The following is a 21,207-nucleotide window of genomic DNA, read 5'->3' on the forward strand; positions in this document are numbered from 1 at the left end:
TGCCACGTGGCGTCTGATAAATAGATAGGCTAATATAGTGGACTGGACAAGTTAATTGCCATCGTTCATATATTTGTGGCTCGCATATTTATGCCTTGTGATACCTAAGAGATATGGCTCGGAATGGCCCCCATGATTTTGTTTTGCTTCGATTGGCAACTTAGCTTCTATGTTTTCAGATTCGGACCGGGCATTGACTCGGTCGAGCTCAGGGGTCAGGGGTTAAACGGTTCGATCGAGATTGAATCGAATAACGCCATAAATAAAAATTATTTAAAAATTAAAATATTGTATGTAAAATACTTAAAAACATGTTAATATTAATAAATTTATATTCATTTATATTTGATGTTTCAAATATATTTAACAAGAAAATACAAAGAAATTAGAATAATCAAGCAGCAATTTATATTATTCAATGAACATTAACAAGTTTAGAATTAAATTATGGATTTGATTGAAAAATAACACCAAACTTTAGGAAAATATTTATAAAATATAAAATATTTGAGATATATTAATAATTTTTAACAACTTAGGGGCCAAAACATAATATTGAAAATGCTTTGACCTTAAAAAAAAAAATTGGGCGGCAGGACTGAGGCTGAGGTCTCCAACTCTGCTGTGCATGCCATGTCAAGTATCTGCTTCAATTAAGAAGGCCACCATTATATCTTTCCATCGGGCCCACCGGCCTTGTTTGAAATGCAAATTTTCCTCTTAGCGGACTGGAAGCTTTGATATCAAACCGGTTCATCCAATTTGCCGGTCAAATCTGGTCAAGTCCGATTTTTGATCGGACTTGACCAAGTTTTATACATCCAGTTTTTTAGAGTAATTTGGACCGGATACTTGGCCGGTTTCTGGTTTGACGGCCGGTCCGATTCGAGTTTAAAAACACAGGTTAGCTTACAACTAACAAATCTCTCCATACATGAGCAATCAAAAATTTTTGTTAAGTTGATGTCAACTAGGAAACGAGCAACATTATATTCACAATTTAACATCTAGGAAAGAAGTTTTGGAAAATCATTACAATTAATGTTACACTTCTTTTATCACCACAATGAGAGAAATACATTTGATTAAGAAGTATAATGTTACAATTAATGTTACACAATTGATTTTATACTTCTTTGACATGGTTTAAATTAAGTGAACACATTTTCCAATCATTTTTTTACCTCATATATATCAAATCGCGAGAATACATTTTCTATAAAAAAAAAAAAACTCCAGAATATTGCAATCCAAACATGACTTAATTGGAAATACAAACCAACAGTAAAATAATGCGTAGATAATAAACTAAGCAGGCGTCTATAGGTTGTGTTCATTTTCATGCATGTTTGCATGAAGTGTGGCCGACTGAGAGTAGGGTATGTTGGTCGAGAGGCGTAATTGGAACATGCTGCTAAAGTCACGCCATCACCCTGCGGGTATCTAAAGACGTGAGTTAGACTATAATAATTTGTAGGACTGTCAATGGAATCGGATCAGTCCGAGTTTGGCTTGATTAGCCCCAGAAAAAAGGCCGATGAGCCAATTTTTCAGTGAACTGGTCTGAGATTGACTCTAAAAATTAGGTCCGAATTAAATATGAGTCGAGTTTGGATCTCATTAGTTTCAAACCCGATATAAACCCGACCCTTAAATTACCGATATATGTAATGATATATATATAATATTTATATTTTAATATTATATATAATTATATATCCAAATATATTATTACGAAATATTAAATATATACAAATTACAAAATACAAAAATACATTTGAAAACTCTTCCACTAACTTTCTTTAGAGCCAATATTGGTAATGCATAACTGAAATTTTAATTTTTCTTATTGTTTGAGTAAATTTTTGTGTTTGTATAATATTAGTTAATTTATTTGTGGTCTAGAAATACAAATTATCAAACATGTTTGGATTCAAGTTACAAAACTATGAAGAAGTTCCAACCTTTGAAGATGTATTGACTTGTAACCGCATGTTTTATTACTATTTTTCATGTATTTTAAACGAATTAGATATAAATATTGTTGAAAATTTCTTGGTTTGGGTACTTTTTAAAACCTATTACTTGTTTATGTTTAGTTTTAATGTTTGTAATCCTATGAATGTTAAATTAGTTTTACAACTTAATAGTTATAGTAATTATATTAAAAAAATTGAGGAGCAATAAATGAGTTTGGATTAAACTCGAATAAAACTCAAAACTCGAATATTTTGTGAGTTGAATATGATCATCACATTTATTAACTAGAAACTCACGGACCAAAATCGAAAGTATTACAGATTAAATAAATTAAACCTGAACTTATGAAAACCTGACTCGTGTGACTCGATTGACAGACGTAATGATTTGGCACCCAGAGTACATCATTGAAGCAGGGATCCAATGGCGTGACTTTTGTGCTGCCACCATACATTAGGGTCAGGCTAGGCAAAGTGGAAGGGCGGATTCGGTGGAAGTTGCTTTACCCATTGACACTCCATTTGGGTGAAGAAGGTCAATTGCCCGTTACATCAAAGGATAGAGTATCCTAAATTTCCTAAATTTCTATATTCATGCATATGGTGTATCCTACCATGCTATGTTATCCAGGAATTTGCATCCTCCCAATTTTTGAGGGGTAATGGCAAATTTTTTAATCAAAGAATTTCAACTTATTAATGCAAGCGTATTGTTCAAATTTAAATCAAACAGACAATAATTCAGCATTTGCTTAAGCATGTTTAACATTGTCCCAAAAATGTTCATAATTTTGGCTTAAGCATTTTTAACTTTTTCCTAAATATGTTTATCATTTTTATGATGGCTTCAACTACGGATAAAATGTCAAAATATTCTATAGATTTAATTCCCCATTTTAATTCGTTTGGAGGGCAAGATTATAAAAAATGTACAATTTTGAGTATGCCTTTAGATTTTTCTAATAAAACTTTAAAGAGGAGGGACAAACTTTAATTCTTATAAAGATGTACCAAAACATTCTTAATATTTTGAGAGGGTACAAAAGAATCTTTGAAATCACTGGGGCGGCTGCCTATCTTTGTCCCTTAGGAAGCAGCCACTAGGACAAATAATACGTGGGCAGATAAATGTAGAAATATAAATGGGGAGACGTAATCCCACGAGATAGCCACGGGCCATTTGGTCCAGTGGTCATCACTCTCTTTGGTGGTGCTGGAGGTCAGGGGTTCAACCCCTGCCTCCCTCAAATTTGCCACAATATGTGGCTGGTCTTAGTTGGTCATCCCCCCTTGCCCCTTTCCCTTAGAAGATTATGCTAGTTTAGGTTATAGGACATCTATCGTTGCAGGCAAAAAAAAAAAAAAAAATCCCACGAGATGAAATAGGGATAAGAAAAAAATAGAGAAATTTTATAGTATTTTTTAGATACCACAAACTATTATGTATCAATTCACTGTTAAATGTATAAAAAGAGATATCAACTCTAAAATAATTTTAAGAGTTTAATTATTAAATGATGTAATGAAAATTTATTAGATTACAATCATAAATATGATACTAAAAAATGACCGAAAATTTTCTCAAAAAAGTATCTCAAATAATTCTTGAATACGTTCAAATGTGAGTCCAATCAACATCTACAAATCGTTTGGAAAAAAAAAACCAAAAACAAAAACATCTACAAATTACTATTATAAAGGTGGGTCCAATCAACGTCTACGAATTATTGTATGAGATAGTTATCTAGTAGCATTATTTAGGGGGTTGGATGCAAAAAATGCTTAGAACTATTACACTAGTTGCACTTTACACCCTAAAGTATTTTAATGAGGATTCTGTACCCATGGACAACTAAAAAATAATATAAAAATTAATTTTATTTAAGTAATTGATGAAATGACCAATTTATCCTCCACTAAAAACTTAAGAGGCAAAAATACCATTTTGATGGGAAAAATTACTACTTTAAATCGACTAATACTCACTTTATAACAAAAAGTCTAATTGTTAACACATAAAAAAAAATGTAGTGCATTGCTTTGAACGATAATTAGACTACTGGGGTTAAAATGAGGAACGATTATTGCTGTAATTTTTAAAATCTCATAATTTTCTTCGATGCATTATAATGCCGTAACTTCAAATAATCAGCAAAAATTCACTTGAAATCTTCATAAGAATAAAATTGGAGTAGAATCCAAAATTTTTCATATGAATTTAACACAATAATTGCAATAAAGATTGAATACCAAACCAAAATTAAAACCCACATATTAGTAAATAAAATATTGGACTTAGAAGTTAAAATAAAACACCTAAATTATTTATTTTTCCTTAATCACAACCTTTTTTTACATAGGCTAACTTGACATATGTATTAAAATAGGGTTGCTGGGATTTTTGAATTGAATTTATTCCATTTTTTCTTTTTTCCAACTTCTTTTTTTTATTTGTCAATCATATATTTTATCATTATATGTTTTCAAGAATTTTATTTTGAAGTGAAAAGGTATTTTTGTCTCTTACAAGCTTTTAATGGAGGATAAATTGATTATTTCATCAATTATTTGGATGGAGTTAATTTTCTTATTATTTTCTTGTTAACTAAGGGTGTAAAGTGACTATTAAAATAGTTTAGCGTGCAAAGTGTAACTGGTGCAATAGTTCATGGGGTTTTTTGCATTTAACCGTTATTTAGACTCGTATCAGAATTGCCTGGACAGCACACAAGTGTCCCTGTCTGTGGAGAGGATTGTCATAGGAGTCTCGCCGTCGCGAAGATTCGCTTCAATTTCAATGTCGAAGAACCCAATCGGTATAGAATTGCAAAACGGCTGAAACATTAGTTGATTTCTAGAACTGGGATGGTCCCTTATTGTTCTGATAGTATCTTGATAACGCTGGTAACTCTCTCTTCCAGCTCCTGCAATATATGAACATATTAGGCCATTACTAATCACAATGGAATAAGGTTTTAAAATGATTTTTCCTTTTTTTTTCGAATTTTTGGATCCATATCACTTTAATAAGAACAACATCTTGATTGTGTATCTGCTGTTTCCTTATCAAGATTACCATTTTTTCTCCTTTTTGGCACTTTGTGATTTATTTTTGGAATGTCTTTGGTGGTAATTTTATTGGATCATTGATTGATGGGCTGATAATCATGGTATTAATGTTTCAGTTGAAGGAACAGGTTAACATGTTAAATTTGGTTGGAACAGAAGTTTAAGATTCATCATATTTCCAAAAGATTATTACTTTGAATTGATTGCAATCAAGTTTTAATTTAAGGTGAAAGAGGATATGATACTGATTTGATTGTTAGAGTCGTTCTCTTTTATTGGTTACAAAGTTCTGGATATATTACCAGATTTTCTCTGGTTGGCATTATCAGTCGATGGTGGTGAGATATTGTGAGATGTTGTTTGCTAATGTAGCCAAGTCATTGACTATATGGTGGATATGTATATGAGAACGACTGATCGCGTGAGATTTAGAAGATCGTGTTGATCCTACAATGTCGGCTTATGGCCATCAGATGGAGCGGGAATATTCTGCTCAGAGTCTTCTGAGGAGAAGTGCCTCAGGTTTGCATTTCCACTTTCAACATCTTATTCTGTCTTGTTGAAGTTTTTATTCTAGTTTATGATTGGAAAATTAAAGATGGTGTCTAAAGTTAAGTCATGGAATCGCAGCATGAAGCAACATCGTAATTCCTTTTTTTTTTTTTTTACTTTTATGTTAGTAAACTGTTACTGTTAAACATGGCCAAATAATAATTGTAGTTAAACAGAAATCTAACTAGAGTTCAGACATCTACACTGGATGAAGTTCCTGCAACATGCTCTAAAGCATGAAAAAGAGATGAACAAGGAGATGTATAATGTCAAGAGGGACATTGTGTTTCTGAAGTTAATGTGTCACGGTATTTGGTTCAGCTCAATGGACAATAACCTTTTGCACCTGTAGGATTCTTTCATTCCTTTTGTCTTAATAACCATAAACCTAGACTGACTTAGGTAGATTATGTGGACAGACTATTGCCTCTAGACAAATTAAACTATTGACCTATACTTTTACATCTGTGCAGAAAGTGAAAGCCATTATACCATGGAAACAGGAATATATATGTCATCATTTGCAGCTACAGTCTTCGTTGCTGGACTTGTAACGGTTGGAGTCTCACTGATGACACTGCTGATTGCTTTGACTGTAATGTTGCAAAACTGTCAGAGGCAAAATGCTGGTGTTGTGGAGATGCAGAAACCTAGTGATGATTATGAGTTTTGTAGGATTTTAGCTCTACATATAGAGATCAACCATTTGGATTCAGATTCTTTTCCTTTAGTTTGCAAAGAATTAGCATTTCAGTTCATTGGAGATGGTCAGTACATTAGAGAATTAAATGCTACTTTGAGGGTGGTTGAGAATTACTTCAGTAGCATTAGACCAGGAGAAGATGGGCGAGATGTGGTGCTGATGGATGCAGATGATTTGTTACCATCTGACTATGACTCCCTTGATCAGTTAATGCACCGGTATTTTCTGTCTTTTTTTATGAGCTTCTGGCTTAGGTCCTTTCTCTGATTAGCCCTTGTGCTTTTGCAAAGTTTACTAAGATTGTGAGTACTGTTTCTTTTCAACGTGATATAAGTAGTGTTCTTTTGTTTGCATCTTCTAGTGTGTTGTGTGTATGGTTTTGTTGTATTTTGCTCTGTCTTGCTTTTGTTTTCCTCTAAGAAAAAGTTAAGTAGGATATTATTGCTCACATGAAGATTTGTTATTCTGGAGGTTATGGTTACGTGACCATGGTAGGAAAGTGTAGGAAGTTTCAGAATGTTTAGATTTTGTCATAACCATGGTGTCACATATTTCATTCTCACAGGCTTGATTGCCTGGGAAAGTTAGATTATTACCTATATTCACATGATGTGTTTGTGCCAACTTTGCCTTATTTCACCTTGAAAAACAATGTGCAAGGTAGTGAATTGAAGTCATTTGTAGCGTATTCTGCATATTTTCAATTCTATCAAATGTTTAAACATTTAGTTACCCCATTTTATATTTAATTCCTTAAATAGACATCAAGAGTGTATAGCTGTCAAGATTCCCAATACACAGCAGAAGCTGTTTAAATAAAGATCTTGGTGTCTTTCTGGTGCAGATTCAATGAATATAATTGCAGTAATTGTCACAAAGATGCAAGACAGCTTAAATGGATCCTTGTTCGTGAACTGTATGTGAAACTTCAAAATGGTGGGTGGCCAATGATTTTGTTATCAAGGAAACCTGAGAGATTACGTAAAACCACTGTTGGGTACCTTAACTCAGTTGGATGTGGCGGTTGGTCATCATTGATCATGAGGCATGCGTAATTCTTAATTTCCCTCATATCCTGAGTCACTAAAAGACTGGTTTTCAGGGATAGGAAAACCTTTATGTTTTTGTATAATGTTAAGGTTGTCGCTCACATTTGCAGGAGATGCGAGGCTTCAGTTTTAATCTCATATGATGGCTTGTATTTATTGCAGAGAGGACAATGAATTCGATATGGATAACGAAGAGTATCTTACCAGGAGGAGGACGGTAATCAAAGGACAAGGTTTGCGTACAGTAGCTGCAATCAGCAGCCAGTTGGATTTTCTAACGGGCTCAAAAACTGGGGGACTCAGTTTCAAGATTCCCAATGTTTTTACTGATAAGATGAACAATCATCCTGAAAACCCAGACTCTCTGAAGTCTCAGATAGGGTTGAATTTGCCTAGAAAAAGAGTTTTATACTCTTAATATCAGGCACATTCAACGGCACAGGTGATTTCTCTCCTGTGTACATATTCACCCCTGAGAAACGTCATCAGTCCATCTCCTGCTGGACTGATTTTGGGACGGACTTCCAAGAACCAATGCATGTGGTTCGTTGGCTGTTAAATTGTTGGCGGAGACTGGAAAGGATTTGAATGTTCGTAAACTATGCCGTTTGTGATCTCACCTTGACGACACTCCTTTTAATTGAGACTGCATAGGTAAAAGTGAAAAAAAAAAGGACCTTTTTATTTGTTTGAGATTGTTATAGTAGTTAATAAGGGGGAAAAAGAATCAACATGTTGTTGTTATTCTTCCTTCTTCTTCTTCTTTTTTTAACAGAAACTAACGGATACCCAAGGCAGTTATGGCGCGCAGCAGCAATTAGTGTTAAAAATTTAAAAGCAGAAGCACTTAACTAACTTCCGTGACTATATAACTTTGTTGATTCAAGTGGTGAAGTAATGAGGAGCAATAAATGGTGATTGGTGACCAATTATGAAAACGACCAATTTAATAGGTAAAACACTGCCAAGCGTTGTACAGTATATATCCTCAATCAAACGAGTGTTGTCAGAACTGAATTTAAAGCAGCCAGCCCTACGTGGACATCTCACCAAACAAAATGCTCAATAGATATTAATTAATCTGATTTACGTATTAACGCTTCCTCTTTTTTTTTTTTATTTTGTGTTTTTGTTCCCTCTCCTGAATGCTTCTAGTTCTAGTTGCTGAAACACCCTTTTTACTGCATAGTTTATTAAAACCCTTTTTATCTTACTGTATATCTTATTAAAACCCTTTGCTGAAAAACCCTTTTACTGCATGCATATCTTAGTGCATCTGTAATTATGTTTTGGTAGACAAAGAGGTATGGTAGGGAAGAAAATATAAGAAAAGAAATCTCGAGGGCGATTCGAATCGAGACATTTCCCTGATGCTCAATTTGATTGATGAACCATCCAACAAGAACGCCAACAAGTTAATAAAAAAAGAAAAAAAAAAAAGCTAAAGTTGTGGATAAATTGCCAGGACTTAAAAGGGGAAACATGATTTAGCAAAATATAGCCATTTAAATAGAGTAACAAAATGGGGGTAACAATCAATTTTGAAGCTTAGGAACCAGCTTTGAGCCCAACATTCCGGCATGCTCAAATTTCAGGCTGTAATCGGACAAACAAACAATAATGCTGAATAATAGTAGTAAATACTTTTGACGGTTTTACCGTAGATAGAATTAAAATCTGGTGAGTAGAAAAGAAAAGAATTTAAATTAAGGCTAAAAGACATGCTCCATGAAATTTAACAAACGATGATTAACAATCAATTGCTAACAATAATGAGAAAATGCAGATGAATTTATTACATAGCTCTCAGCCATGCAATAAATAGTCTTCTGGCTGCACTCCAAAGATTAGAAAACCACTCTGCATTCCAAAGATTTGTTGTCCCTTGTTTTTTAAATCAATAACAGAGGAAGAAAAAGGATATCATCATCATTTTGGAACTACAAATAGCAAATATTTTTTTCTGCTGCCTGTCTGTGTCATCATTTTTGTGAGTCTCTGAGTTCTAAACCAAACGATGGCTGGGCTGTTGCCGCCAGCCATGAACTACCAGCAGCCACCATCCCAGATAGCGCGCGAATTTTTTTTCAAAAAAAAAAAACACACTCTCACTGACACACACACCCTGAAATCCTCTTGTTCCCGAAGGAGTTTTTTTTTTCCCCTCCGTAACCGTCACCCCACCGGACCTCCAATTCAGTTTCACGCACACACACAGTGGGTTGGGGAGAGGGCAGCTGCATAACTAACTTGAACTCCCTCTCTCTCGCTCACTCGTCGCGGGCAGGCACAGGCACAGCTGCCATAACTAACTAATAACCAACCAAACTCGCCGCCCAAATTTGGCCATTCTTCATCCTGCTACTCCCTCAGTCTACTTCTATCTAGATGAGACGACCACCCCCACTGCTACTAGTACTGGTAAAATGTGGTAAAACCCATTCTCTAGCAATTCCACCATACAAAGCTTGTCCTCCAAGAAAGAAAGCGAGAAACAACCAAACCTGCACCGTCATGCCGCCGCCTTTCTCTTTCACCATTCTCGTTCTCTCTTTCCTCTCCCTCCTCACGGCCACCTCCACCGCCACCATTGGCGTCGTCTACACCCCCTCCAACTTCCCTACCCCCGAACGCGTCGCCTCCACTCTCACCTCCCTCCGCATCCCCTCCGTCCACATCCTCCACCCCACTCCCGCCGCCATCCGGGCCTTCGCCTACTCCAACATCTCCCTCATCCTCTCCGTCCCTAACTCCCTCCTCCCCTCCTTCGCCGCCAACGTCTCCTTCGCCTCCGAATGGCTCTTCTACCACGTCCTCCCGTTCCACCCCCGCGCCCACATCTCCCTCATCTCCGTCGGAACGGACGTCGTCTCTTCTTCCTCCATCTTAGCCCCTACTTCCGACCCCTCCACCTTCCTCCTCCCCGCCATGCGCAACCTCCACCTCTCCCTCCTCGACCTCGGCATCAAGACCATCTCCGTCTCCACCTCCTTCTCCTTCATCAACACCGTCTCCCAAGCTTTCCCCCCCTCTTCCGCCGAATTCCACCCAGCTATCAACCCCCTCCTCGTCAAGCCCATCCTTCAGTTCTTGGCCGAAACCAACTCCTCTCTCCTCATCGATCTCTACCCTTACACCGTCTACAAGGTCCAACCCGCAATCCCGCTTGGCTTCGCTCTCTTCCGGGAGGATCCCTTCAACTTCCGGGATGACCCCATCACCGCCGCCCGGTACCGGAACCTGTTCGACGTGATGGTGGACTCGGTCGTCACCGCATTGGCCATCACGGGGCATGAGAACATGAAGCTGATCCTCTCCCAGACAGGGTGGCCGTCTTCCTCCTCCGGAGAAAATGAGGAGGCCACTCCCGCCTACGCTCAGATGTATCTGAAGGGGTTGATATCGCATTTGAAGAGTGGGCTGGGGACTCCGCTGAAGAAAGATGGGGTGGCTGAAGTTTACATATATGAGTTGTTTGATGGTGATGATGAGGAAGAAAATAACCCTATGGAGATGGTGAATAACAGCAGTGCTAGCAGCAGTACAAGTGATAGAGCAGATGACCAGCACCAGCGTTGGGGGATTCTGTACCCTAACATGACTATGAAATTCAATCTTGACTTCTCAGGTTCAGGGAAACTTTCTGCGATGCCTGCTGCATGGTTGGTGGAGCTTGCTCTGGGGATCATATCCCATGTAGCAGTATATTTTTTGCTGCTCTAGGCTAGCTGGTTAGAACACTAATGCTCGATATTTTTGGTTAACTACTAGTACTGATCTGCAGTGTCTTAGATCCTAATCATCATCGCTCTCTTCATTTCAGTATTTTGTCAATATTAGCAGTCAAAACTTGTGCCTAAGTTCCATAATGCAGGTATTAGTTTGTTAATTGAGATGTAGCTATTTGGAATAGATACATTTGAGGTTCAGTGAGGTTGTGAATTGTTGTAATTCTGTTCCAGAAGAAAACACAGTGAATATTCATTTGATTTGTGCTGATGATCTTTAGATGAACCGAAATTACATTTCAGTTCTTTCCCATGCTAAGCAGTAGTATCACATTTCAGCTCAACAATCTTCTAGCAGTTTCTGCATTTTTGCTGGGGTCTCCATGTAATTGCATGGGGCAGTCTCTGTTTTCCCTTTTGGATTGTTTTCAATTAATTGTGTGATCATATGCCATTTATTGAATCCATCAGCGGATTCTCGTACTCAGCTTGTCAAAGCTAGTGCAGCAAACAGGGAAATGTAGAGTTGCGGGATGTACTTCACTCCCTTGGTACTTCACTGAGAGGCGTGAGGAGATTTCAGAGTGAAAATATTCAGTTCATAGGATCAATGCCTTCACTTTTCCCCGTATGCATTGTCACCAGACCAAAATATGCATCCCTTCCCAGTTTTCCTCCGTTATATGAAAAAGCCACGTGAATTCAGAATCAACGGACATTATTTAGTCGTTTGAAGTGACTGCAGACGCATCAGTGTTTGCACCAAAATCAAGGAGGACTATGATGCAGAGCTTCCAAGTAATTACCGTTAGGCATGGAATCCGTGAAGCAAATAGATGTGCGGATATTTTTTTTTTTTTGGGCAAAAATAGGCACTGAAGCTTCTGAAGAATTTGTTTTGTTTCCTTGTCACCCTGTGTCCATGTCCAGTCATTTGTATGATGATCGTACGGGGTCCTGTTTACTCCGGCTTGTAAAGATTTAAACTTTTTATTTATATTTCCCTATTTCTACCAAAATAAATAAATAAAGTATCGCTTAACTCTTTAATCCAACCAGGGTAAAGTTGCTTTCCTACTTGTCGCAAAATGGGGAAGGGAAACGTGCAGGCACATGACCTGTTGTGGTCGGTTAAGTTAGATATACGTACGGGAAGAGAGCCACCATGGTGACAGCAACAGGAAGTGTATCTACTGTATAGAGAGGAAAAGCAATAAAAAAAAAATCCTTTTTCTTGCATCTCTAAGCAAATCTACAAATCTGACAATCTTCAGATAAACCAAGGAATGTACACAGGAGGTTTGTCATTGGAATTCAAGTAGTACTGCATCTTTAATGTATACCATCACAGGAATATGTCAGCGCTGTTTAATAACAAAAAAAAAAAATGTAGGGCAGAACTTAACTATACTCCATATCACAAGCAAATACATATACCTGAGTCGCATTTGTACACCGTAGACAAATCTGTAACCTGACCTCAACAAGCTACTGCAAACAAAATCTCTATGGGAACCCTAAGTTAACATTAACTATTCGCTGCAAACTGCTCCTTACGGAAGCTGCTACTTCACAATAAAATACAGAAATTCCAAGTATATTCAGCCACAGTTGTTCATTAGTGTCATGCAGCAGAGGATGAGAACTGAACCAATGCAACATCCTTTCTGGTAAAAAGTTCACGAAATGCAGTCAAGTCAGGATCCTCCTTGTGCTTGTTCCACAGTGCTTCAAACTGTGAACCCCTGGATCTTATTTGCCAGAGAGGAAGCAGAAAAGAAGAAAGACAAGAAGACCAAGTATTAGCCGGACAGAAGAATTGCAATAGGATAATCCTTTGGACACTATTATAACAAAAAATTATGATACTTACTGCTGGATTAAGATTAGTATGTCAAGAATAAGTGTTCTAATATCTTCACAAGCAACTCTCAGTGCAGCCTCCTTGTGCAGGGTGACAAGCTCATCAACCAACCTGGAGCTAAAATTCATAAATCATCTAGACATTATAGTGCATCAGATATAGGAAACATCAGGTTGTTTAAATGGAAAGAGGGGCACAGAAGCAGATAAGATGATGGCTGAGATAAGAACTATGCCCAAGCAAATTCAGGCTCAAACTTGAAACATTTAATGTTCTATCTCAAAGTGAAAAACTCAAATGCAGAAAACAGAAGTTCTATCTCAAGAATGATACATGAATCTATGGTTCTGCAACTACATTACTTTGTGCAAATGCCATCATTCTGAGAAACCACCATTCGGCAGATGCCAAAGGAACTCAAATTTTGCACTCAGGATAAAATGAGTGCCTGCAGCAACCTCAGAAAGCAGAAATATTCTTGAAGAAAAAGCACTCTTGTAGCACAAATGTGATTGTGTAAATTTTCCAAATTCATGAACGTTCATGCATGTGATTTTCTTTATTACCTAATTTGACATGATAGTATCGCCGGGATATAAAGGGGGGAAAAAAAAGAGCAACAAGGATCATGACAAAAAATTCATGACCCACACATGCCTCCCTCTTCAGATGGACTATTAAAATCAGAGACCAAAACCTTTTGCTGCATCGAGGTCCTATATCATGATATTACTTAGGCCCAATCTTAAGGACAATGTCATGCCAATCTGTACTGTAAAGAAGATAGCAGCCAATGTTTTCAGCAGTTTGTGTGAAACCAAAGCAAAATTAGACAAGATAATCAAGCAATTACGGCTAAAGATTTTGAATTGTGTACACAGTTCTCTTCTTTAAGATGATGATATTTTTCCCAAGAAATTTTTAAAAACCATAATTACCACTAGACTGTTGTGAAGAAATTGGAAACAACTCAATTTATGTAAACAAAATTAGAACTGATACTTCTAGCAATCTCGTCCTTTCTTGGGTAGGAATGTCGCATTTCAGTGCCTACTTTCATGTCCTGTACAAGAATTAAAAGAATAATCAACTAACCTCTCAGTATATGGTGAACTCCTGACCCAAGTTAATCTCAGAATTGTCTTGATCCGTTTCAGAACCTACATCCAGAGGAGAAAGCATCAACATCAAGCGCCAGAATCTTAGCTGAATGCTAGAAACATCTATCTAAAACTGAAGTCTTAACAGTATGGATTACCAATAACACGGTATCATCATCATCAGCATGCATCCATTGAAAGAAAAGAGGGAAAATACGTCGAAAGTGGGCTAGTAGTATGAGACCCACACTGTTAAAAAGTGGCTCAATGTGCTTAAGCCACACCACACGGCGCTCCACATTTCTTGGTTGTCTTTCTATGTGATTTAACATCTCATTGAGCAGCTTCTCATACCTATATGCATAGATAATGATGAGAAAAAAATATCAATGGGAAATAACATGTGACCAACAGCACATAGGAAACACCCTAAAAGGGCTTAATAACATATTCTCACCAAAATCATAAAGTACCAACACCAAGTAGTTGAGTGTTTGCTTAATTCAGCAACCAAATTACAAAAATAACGAATGAAACATCGAGTTTACAAAGCATAGAATGATCGGTAACAAGCAAATATCATCATCAATGAAATGGAGTATTAGTCTAAGCATCATATTCAGTGAATATACCAACAAAGTAACTGAGTCTAGAGAATATGCCAAGTTCTAGATATATAAGGACACACTGTACCATGGGCTCCGAGGATTACTTCGTTGTGTGAAAGTCACCAGAAGTACTGACATCTCAACCACATCCTGCCATATCTCTTCGCTAGAAGCAATATTTTGGCAACAAGCATCAAGAATAACATCTTCATACCAACCAATTTCCGCAGCATTTACATTTTTTGCCAGATGAATGAAGCTAAGCATGCCCTGCCCCTGAAATTATAAGAAAGAAGTTCATCTATAATGTGAAGGACATTACCAATGAGATTAACAAAAACATTCACAAATTGGACATGAAAATAGACGAAAAAACACCTAGTGTCAATATTTCTGTTGCCTAGAGCAGGGAACGTTGGATCCCATGGGCGCATAACTTGGACAGAATAATTCTTCAAATTCTATCAAAAGTTGTTTAGTTATAAGTGCATTTCAGATTAACGTCTCTTACTCGTAAATTTGGACTATAATCTTCACAGAAGTACACCATGAGTGTGGCTATATTTTATCAGAAGAAGCATTTACCAAAGGAAATGACATAATAAGCTCCAAAAGAAGCTTCAACATACATTTCCACAAGTCAACAGCATGCCTGTCTAAAGTCCGCAGGAAGATTATCAGACAGCAAAGCAAAACGAACAAAAATAAAGCCCAGCGTTTTGCTGAGAAGAAGGCAATATGATGTGAAAAATGAATTAAACCAAGAAAGATTGCACTATTGGGACGCACTTTGACTTGAGGGGACCAGTGGTCAAGAGCTGTCAATGCACTAGGAATCACCAAAGCACAAAGCCTTCCTAAATAAGGATAATCCACCTGCAACCAACATATAAACGTATTATTATTATTATTGACAAATTGATTTAAAAGAAAAAGAGTGGGGCGGGGTGAAGGGGCAAAAAACCTGGGTGACAAGCCACCGGAGTTGATAAGCAGCCACAATAGCATAAGCCACGGGGACCCCAGCAGAGGCAGCCGATATATCATCCGCCGTACCAATTGAACTCTCCTTAATTTTATCTTTCAACAAGGGTAAAACCTGAGGCATAAATTCAACCACCAATCTCTTCTCCTTCGGAACAAACTTCAAATCTAGCTCCAATTCACCACCAATCTTCACCGTCTCATCCCCGCCATGAAAAGAATCATAATAAGCAACGGCTAAGTCCTTGAGGGCGGAGGTGGCGGCGGAAGAGAGGGAACTAGGTATCCATGAGAGCTGGTCGTAGGCGGAGTCGAGGGCTGATGCCAAAGCCCCGCAGCATAAAATGAAGTCTCTAGTTTTGGCTTTGATGACGTCAGTTTCGGAAGAAAATTCAGCATTTGAGGTGAGAAGAGAGAAGAGAAGGGATTTGATAGAGACGTTGGAGGCTTGGGGTGGCGGAGTGTAGTGAGCTTCCGATAGGTCGTTTCCAATTGATTCCGATAATCTGCGCATTTACATATAAGCCAAAAAAAAAAAAAAAGCCTAAATCGCATATTCACAAAGTAGACAATCATCTCCATTTTCGTGTTTTGTTATTTTCAGGGCGTGAGCGTGTGATAATTGTGCGAGAGAGAGAGAAGGAAGTGTTTACAGAGCGAGGCTTTGGAGAAGAGCAGATGACTTCGACATATTCCAGAACCAGAATCCAGGCCGCGCGAGGCCGGGACGAACGAAGATGGATGCTATGGCAAGTGTACCATTATAGATGATTAGTGGGCTTATTAGTTTCTAGGTATTATTCAAGACCATCGCTCTGTTAAGCTTTAGGCCTATTTTATCTGATTGTGAGAGTAACAAGTATACTCATCAGTGTATTGACAGGCCCAATTTATTTTAAAGTCAAAAGTTTATCCAATTTGTCCATTGGGAAAAATTGCTAAAAGGCGGCCCTTCCACATCTTGCAATTTTTTTATTTTTTATTTTTGGACTTTTCCCCCATTTCACTTTTAAAGTGACACCGGAAACATCTACGTCCTTTGCAGAAGCAAACAAATCATTTGGATCCGATACCATTACTCATAGAATTAGATCATTCTTCAACGCCTTGTTTGTTTGTTTGTTGTTGTCTATTCACATTTAGACACGAGAACAAATTGTTAAAAACAGCTATAAATAGTTTAGATTAATCTTTCTTATATTATATTGACAGCGTTGGATGGATGAATGATAACTATGCAAAATTTGAATTTGAAATTCAACTTTTACACATATGCGATGAATTCAACGATAATATTGTATACGCTATCAGTGTATATAAAATTTACTCGAATATATGTATTTTCGTGAAATGCAATGGACGCTTAAGCTTCTTTTATTTGGCTAGGAGAAATTTTAAAAAAAACATGTAGTATTTCAATTTCTAACATCTGTCAAATTATCCTGAATAATAATTATCTTATTTCCTTACAAAATAATGATGAAAATTTTGCAAAACCCAAAATTGCCAAAAAGAAATGCATCAAGAACGCAAGTAGTAGTAACTAGTAAGCACATAATAGCATAACAAAGGAAACATAATAAGTACGTAGTAAACAAAAGGATAAGCATCAAACCTCTTCTTAAAAAAACAAACAATTCTTTAGTCTTTCAAGTTAGAATTTGCGACCCAGATAGATAGAGAAAGAAAATATTTTTAGGAAAAACAATAAATGGATTGGGTGGGAGTGGGAGGGCCTTGAAAGATTTATCTCTGAAAAAACAAGAAGATACGCGTAAATACTTTTCTTCACTTTTTATTATTAACTCGTATATAAACCAAAGGCCTCGTTATTATACTGTACTAATAGTCCGAAAAGGAATAATCAAATCGGGGACAAATGCATTATATTTGTCTGGCTCCCTCTCTCTTTCTTCTCTTTCTGTCTATCAATTGAATTGAATTAATTACCCGTAATCATTCTCCATTTCTAAACCCCCCCAACCCCACCAAAACCAGGAAGCCCACCACCACCACCACCACTACCACCACCATCAACCTTTCCATCCACTTCTCGCTGCATGCGCCCCTCCTCTTCTGCCTTCTCTCCACTTCCCCCTTGTCTATACATATTCGCATAGGCAGAACTACGTGTTTCTTGGACACTGAAATATATTGAAGTTCTCCAATTGGTCACTGCATTTTGGCTGAGCTGCAAGGAGTTTGCAAATTTTGAATTTCATATCGAGTAATACATCTTCATTCAAGCTCTTAGATCAAGACCCTCCAGATTTTCTTTCTGCCCAAGAGGTAAGCATTTCAGATTGTTAACTCATGTCTCTTTGGGTCAATGGGAGTACTGAATGTAAAAATGTGATCTTTTTTCATTTATCAGTTAGCAGCCTTTGGATTTCTGTGCAAACTAATTGTGCATCAGATCGGTTGTTATGAGTTAACTGTGGGATATTACCCCAGTAAGCAACTGATTTGCATGCAATGCAACACACTATAATTAGTTTTAATTTTTTAGTAGAGTTGAATCGGACCCTTGAACCAGTGAATAGCTTGACGGCCCAAAGTGAACAGATCTAGCAATAACGTAGCTTGTAGCATTCCGTTTTTGAAGCTGAAGCTATGTCTTTCATTGGGACCCAACAAAAATGCAAGGCCTGTGTGAAGACTGTGTATCCTGTGGAGCTTTTGTCTGCTGATGGAGTTAGCTATCACAAATCTTGCTTCAAATGCTCCCATTGCAAGGGCACCCTCAAGGTATCTAATCATATTCCCACCTTATTACACAGACTTTTCTGTGATGGATAGTTGCACTTTTTGTTCCCATTTTTTTTTCTTTTAAAGCTGAAAACCCCTTTGGTTTTTGCTGGAAATGCATTCAAGATTTAGCACTTTAGGCCACCCTGGTTAATCTATTCTTATGCATCACTGAGATTTGCCCTGGGATCATTAACACCATACTGTAAGTCGTGATTATTTTGGTCCTCTACATGTGTTGTGATCAGTTTTTCTGCTTAGACTTTACCTTCTCTTTTCAGCTGAGTAATTACTCTTCGATGGAAGGTGTTTTGTATTGCAAGCCTCACTATGAGCAGCTCTTCAAGGAGACTGGCAGTTTCAACAAGAGCTTTCAATCTCGTATGTCTTCCCTTTCAATCAAGACTTTTCTTCAGTTTATCATCATTTATAGCTATATCACTCTAAATTGCAATTCTTCTTTTTATCTAACAGCTGCAAAGTCAGCTGAGAAGTTAACTCCGGAGCTGGCAAGTTTTCCTCCTTACCTGTGTCTTGCTGAAGACAAATTAGTAGAGAAAAATATTTTCGTGAGATATTGCGTTTTGAGTACTTCTGATTATTATTTTTCTGTGGGATCCAATTTACAGACGAGATCACCTAGCAAAGCTGCTGGCATGTTTTCTGGGACACAAGACAAGTGTGCCACTTGTGGCAAAACTGCGTACCCCTTGGAAAAGGTATGAATTCGAGATTGATAAAAGTCACCTTCACATAACATTTAGCAAAAATTGTTATTTGGCTAGTAGTTACATTTTTTGATTGGTATGCATTGTGTTGGTTTCTCTAATTAGACTATAAATATACTTGTATTTAATTTCCTTTCAGTGTACATGTTCTAAGTCTCTGCATTCTACCAGATGTGCACTTTACTTCCAAAAGGGCGGTGTAATTTACTTTTTACCATTTTTCAGGATGTAGAGGGTATATTTTTGAATCATTACGACCATAATGCAAAAGATGGGCTGACTAAAGATTGTTCTCCCATAATGCTTTTGCTCCTATATTGCTCACAGAAATTCAGACATATTTCCTCCTGGAAAGTAGAAGCAATTTTAGGCAATGAACTTTAGTCCCAAGTCTGCATATACATCTGCTTATGTTGTTGCAATTGTACACCTTGTGCTATTCTATCACCCATTATGTTGTCTAACTTTTATGGTATGCATGTGATGGTTTGGAAAGATAAACTGTCTTGATCTACTTCAGTATTTGATTTAGCAAAGGAGTGAAAACAGCGATGTACATATTGTGACAGAAGGTTGACAAATGCAAGCTACAACTGCTTATTTTCTGGAGATAAATCCCATGCCATTATTTAATTATCTGATAATTTGACGGCTATCTTTCATAAGAGTAGAGGAAGAGGCAACCCCCGTTAGCTCTGCATTGCACCACAATTTATTTTAAAAAGAATGACATAGGTTATAATGATTTACCTTTTATAGTAATAAATTTATGTAATTCCTTAGTATAAATCATTTTTAGTGTTCTTTCATTTATCTGAACCATGTGTCACTTTTCCCTTTCGTATTTGAGATAATTTATTCTTTTAATAACAAAAGAGATGCAGCTAAATAACTGAGAAGAACATTTCAAAATGTATCAGTCAAGAGAACACCTCTAATGTGCAAGAAGAGCTAACATACTCTAGCTAATTCGTGTCTATATGCACACATGCCGAATTATTGGTACCTCAATTACTGGACGGTTGATGATCTAGGTGAAGCCTTTTCACAGTAACTAAATGTGGAGGTATCCATTAGATTTGGATGTCTCGAGTCATGCCGACTGTTCTTGTCCTAGATATGTGCTTGTATGTTGTATGTTTAACTTCTTGTTAATCAGCTTATGTAATAGATTACAGCTATTGTTGCCATTGTTATTTCTCATAATGTTATACTAATACTAGAGATGCATTTATGTTACATTGACGCTGCTCGAACTGTCTTGTTTAGTTTAGCTTAAGCAATGTGACATAATTTTATTATATAGCATTGATTTTGGCACGAAACTTTTCAGGTTACAGTGGAGAACCAAAGCTATCACAAGTCATGTTTCAAGTGTTCTCATGGTGGGTGTTCTCTGTCTCCCTCAAATTATGCTGCACTGGATGGTATTTTGTACTGCAAACCTCATTTCTCGCAGCTTTTCAAGGAGAAAGGCAGCTACAACCATTTAATTAAGTCTGCATCAATCAAGCGGCCAGCTACAGCTGTTCCAGATGCTTAGCACATTTTCCCTCTCTTGGATACTATCTATCTATGTGGGATTGCTTGCCCCGGGTGTGTTACAACTTTACATTTTCCTTTCTGTTTGATTGCAGTCAATGAAATGAATTAATTGTAAACCAGCCCACAGGGCCATTTTAGTATTCCTCATTATTGTTGATCTGTGGGATGTAATATTCTCACATCCCTAGATTTTATTTTGGGCAGGTTTTACTCAGTTTGCCTTAATTCCTGTTGGAATTGCTGTGGCTTGTTATTTAACGAACCCAACTGAACAACTTTCTTCTTCTTTAAATGCTTGTCTGCTTCTAAGTTCTAATTTGCTGCTTCTTTCTTTAAATGCAAAGAAAGTTCCTTTGGGTCTGCCATCTTAACAAAATTCAAATGTATGCCTTAGCCCATTGACGTACTTAACTATCAATTGCAATTGAATTCCTATAGTTGATGAAACGCAGGAATGGTAGAGGTAATGAATCAAAGAAGATTTGTTGTTTCCTTCGCCATTGCCTATAGATTGAGACGATTTGCGAACGATTTCAGTAATTCTATTCAA

The 21,207-nt window shown here is 37.2% G+C and overlaps 4 protein-coding genes across 19 annotated transcripts; 3 read left to right on the forward strand and 1 right to left on the reverse strand.

Annotated features, from left to right (window-relative positions):
• The first annotated feature begins 4,694 nt into the window (after positions 1-4,694).
• Positions 4,695-8,102, forward strand: LOC140004295 (uncharacterized protein At2g39920-like). 12 transcript variants are annotated; one of them, XM_072078437.1, is made up of 5 exons: positions 4,695-4,883; positions 5,165-5,570; positions 6,074-6,521; positions 7,148-7,354; positions 7,515-8,102. In XM_072078437.1, the coding sequence occupies exons 2-5, from the start codon at positions 5,501-5,503 to the stop codon at positions 7,768-7,770; spliced, it is 981 nt and encodes a 326-aa protein (XP_071934538.1). In that variant the 5' UTR covers positions 4,695-4,883; positions 5,165-5,500; the 3' UTR covers positions 7,771-8,102. The 12 variants fall into 12 exon arrangements, with proteins under 12 accessions (XP_071934538.1, XP_071934540.1, XP_071934541.1 ...); XM_072078439.1 differs by having other exon boundaries at positions 5,354-5,570; XM_072078440.1 differs by having other exon boundaries at positions 5,378-5,570.
• Positions 8,103-9,866: 1,764 nt separating this feature from the next.
• On the forward strand, positions 9,867-11,075 carry LOC140037402 (glucan endo-1,3-beta-glucosidase-like). Its single transcript, XM_072081537.1, has one exon. It carries the CDS (start codon positions 9,867-9,869, stop codon positions 11,073-11,075), a length of 1,209 nt encoding a protein of 402 aa, XP_071937638.1.
• Positions 11,076-12,470: 1,395 nt separating this feature from the next.
• Positions 12,471-16,493, reverse strand: LOC140036569 (uncharacterized protein At2g39910-like). 4 transcript variants are annotated; one of them, XM_072078452.1, is made up of 8 exons: positions 16,290-16,493; positions 15,617-16,142; positions 15,442-15,528; positions 14,738-14,928; positions 14,293-14,398; positions 14,040-14,104; positions 12,954-13,055; positions 12,471-12,831 (listed from the first exon to the last, which is right to left on the reverse strand). In XM_072078452.1, exons 1-8 carry the CDS (start codon positions 16,325-16,327, stop codon positions 12,705-12,707), a joined length of 1,242 nt encoding a protein of 413 aa, XP_071934553.1. In that variant the 5' UTR covers positions 16,328-16,493; the 3' UTR covers positions 12,471-12,704. The 4 variants fall into 4 exon arrangements, with proteins under 4 accessions (XP_071934553.1, XP_071934552.1, XP_071934550.1 ...); XM_072078451.1 differs by having other exon boundaries at positions 12,954-13,061; XM_072078449.1 differs by having other exon boundaries at positions 12,954-13,061; positions 14,203-14,398.
• Positions 16,494-17,508: 1,015 nt separating this feature from the next.
• Positions 17,509-20,973, forward strand: LOC113730407 (LIM domain-containing protein WLIM2b). 2 transcript variants are annotated; one of them, XM_027255067.2, is made up of 6 exons: positions 17,509-17,925; positions 18,146-18,384; positions 18,666-18,765; positions 18,859-18,893; positions 19,014-19,103; positions 20,446-20,973. In XM_027255067.2, exons 2-6 carry the CDS (start codon positions 18,250-18,252, stop codon positions 20,653-20,655), a joined length of 570 nt encoding a protein of 189 aa, XP_027110868.2. In that variant the 5' UTR covers positions 17,509-17,925; positions 18,146-18,249; the 3' UTR covers positions 20,656-20,973. The 2 variants fall into 2 exon arrangements, with proteins under 2 accessions (XP_027110868.2, XP_027110869.2); XM_027255068.2 differs by having other exon boundaries at positions 17,628-17,925; positions 18,149-18,384; positions 20,446-20,894.
• The last annotated feature ends 234 nt before the right edge of the window (positions 20,974-21,207 follow it).

Source organism: Coffea arabica, chromosome 2e, assembly GCF_036785885.1.
Source record: "Coffea arabica cultivar ET-39 chromosome 2e, Coffea Arabica ET-39 HiFi, whole genome shotgun sequence".
NCBI classification, from domain to species: Eukaryota; Viridiplantae; Streptophyta; class Magnoliopsida; order Gentianales; family Rubiaceae; genus Coffea; species Coffea arabica.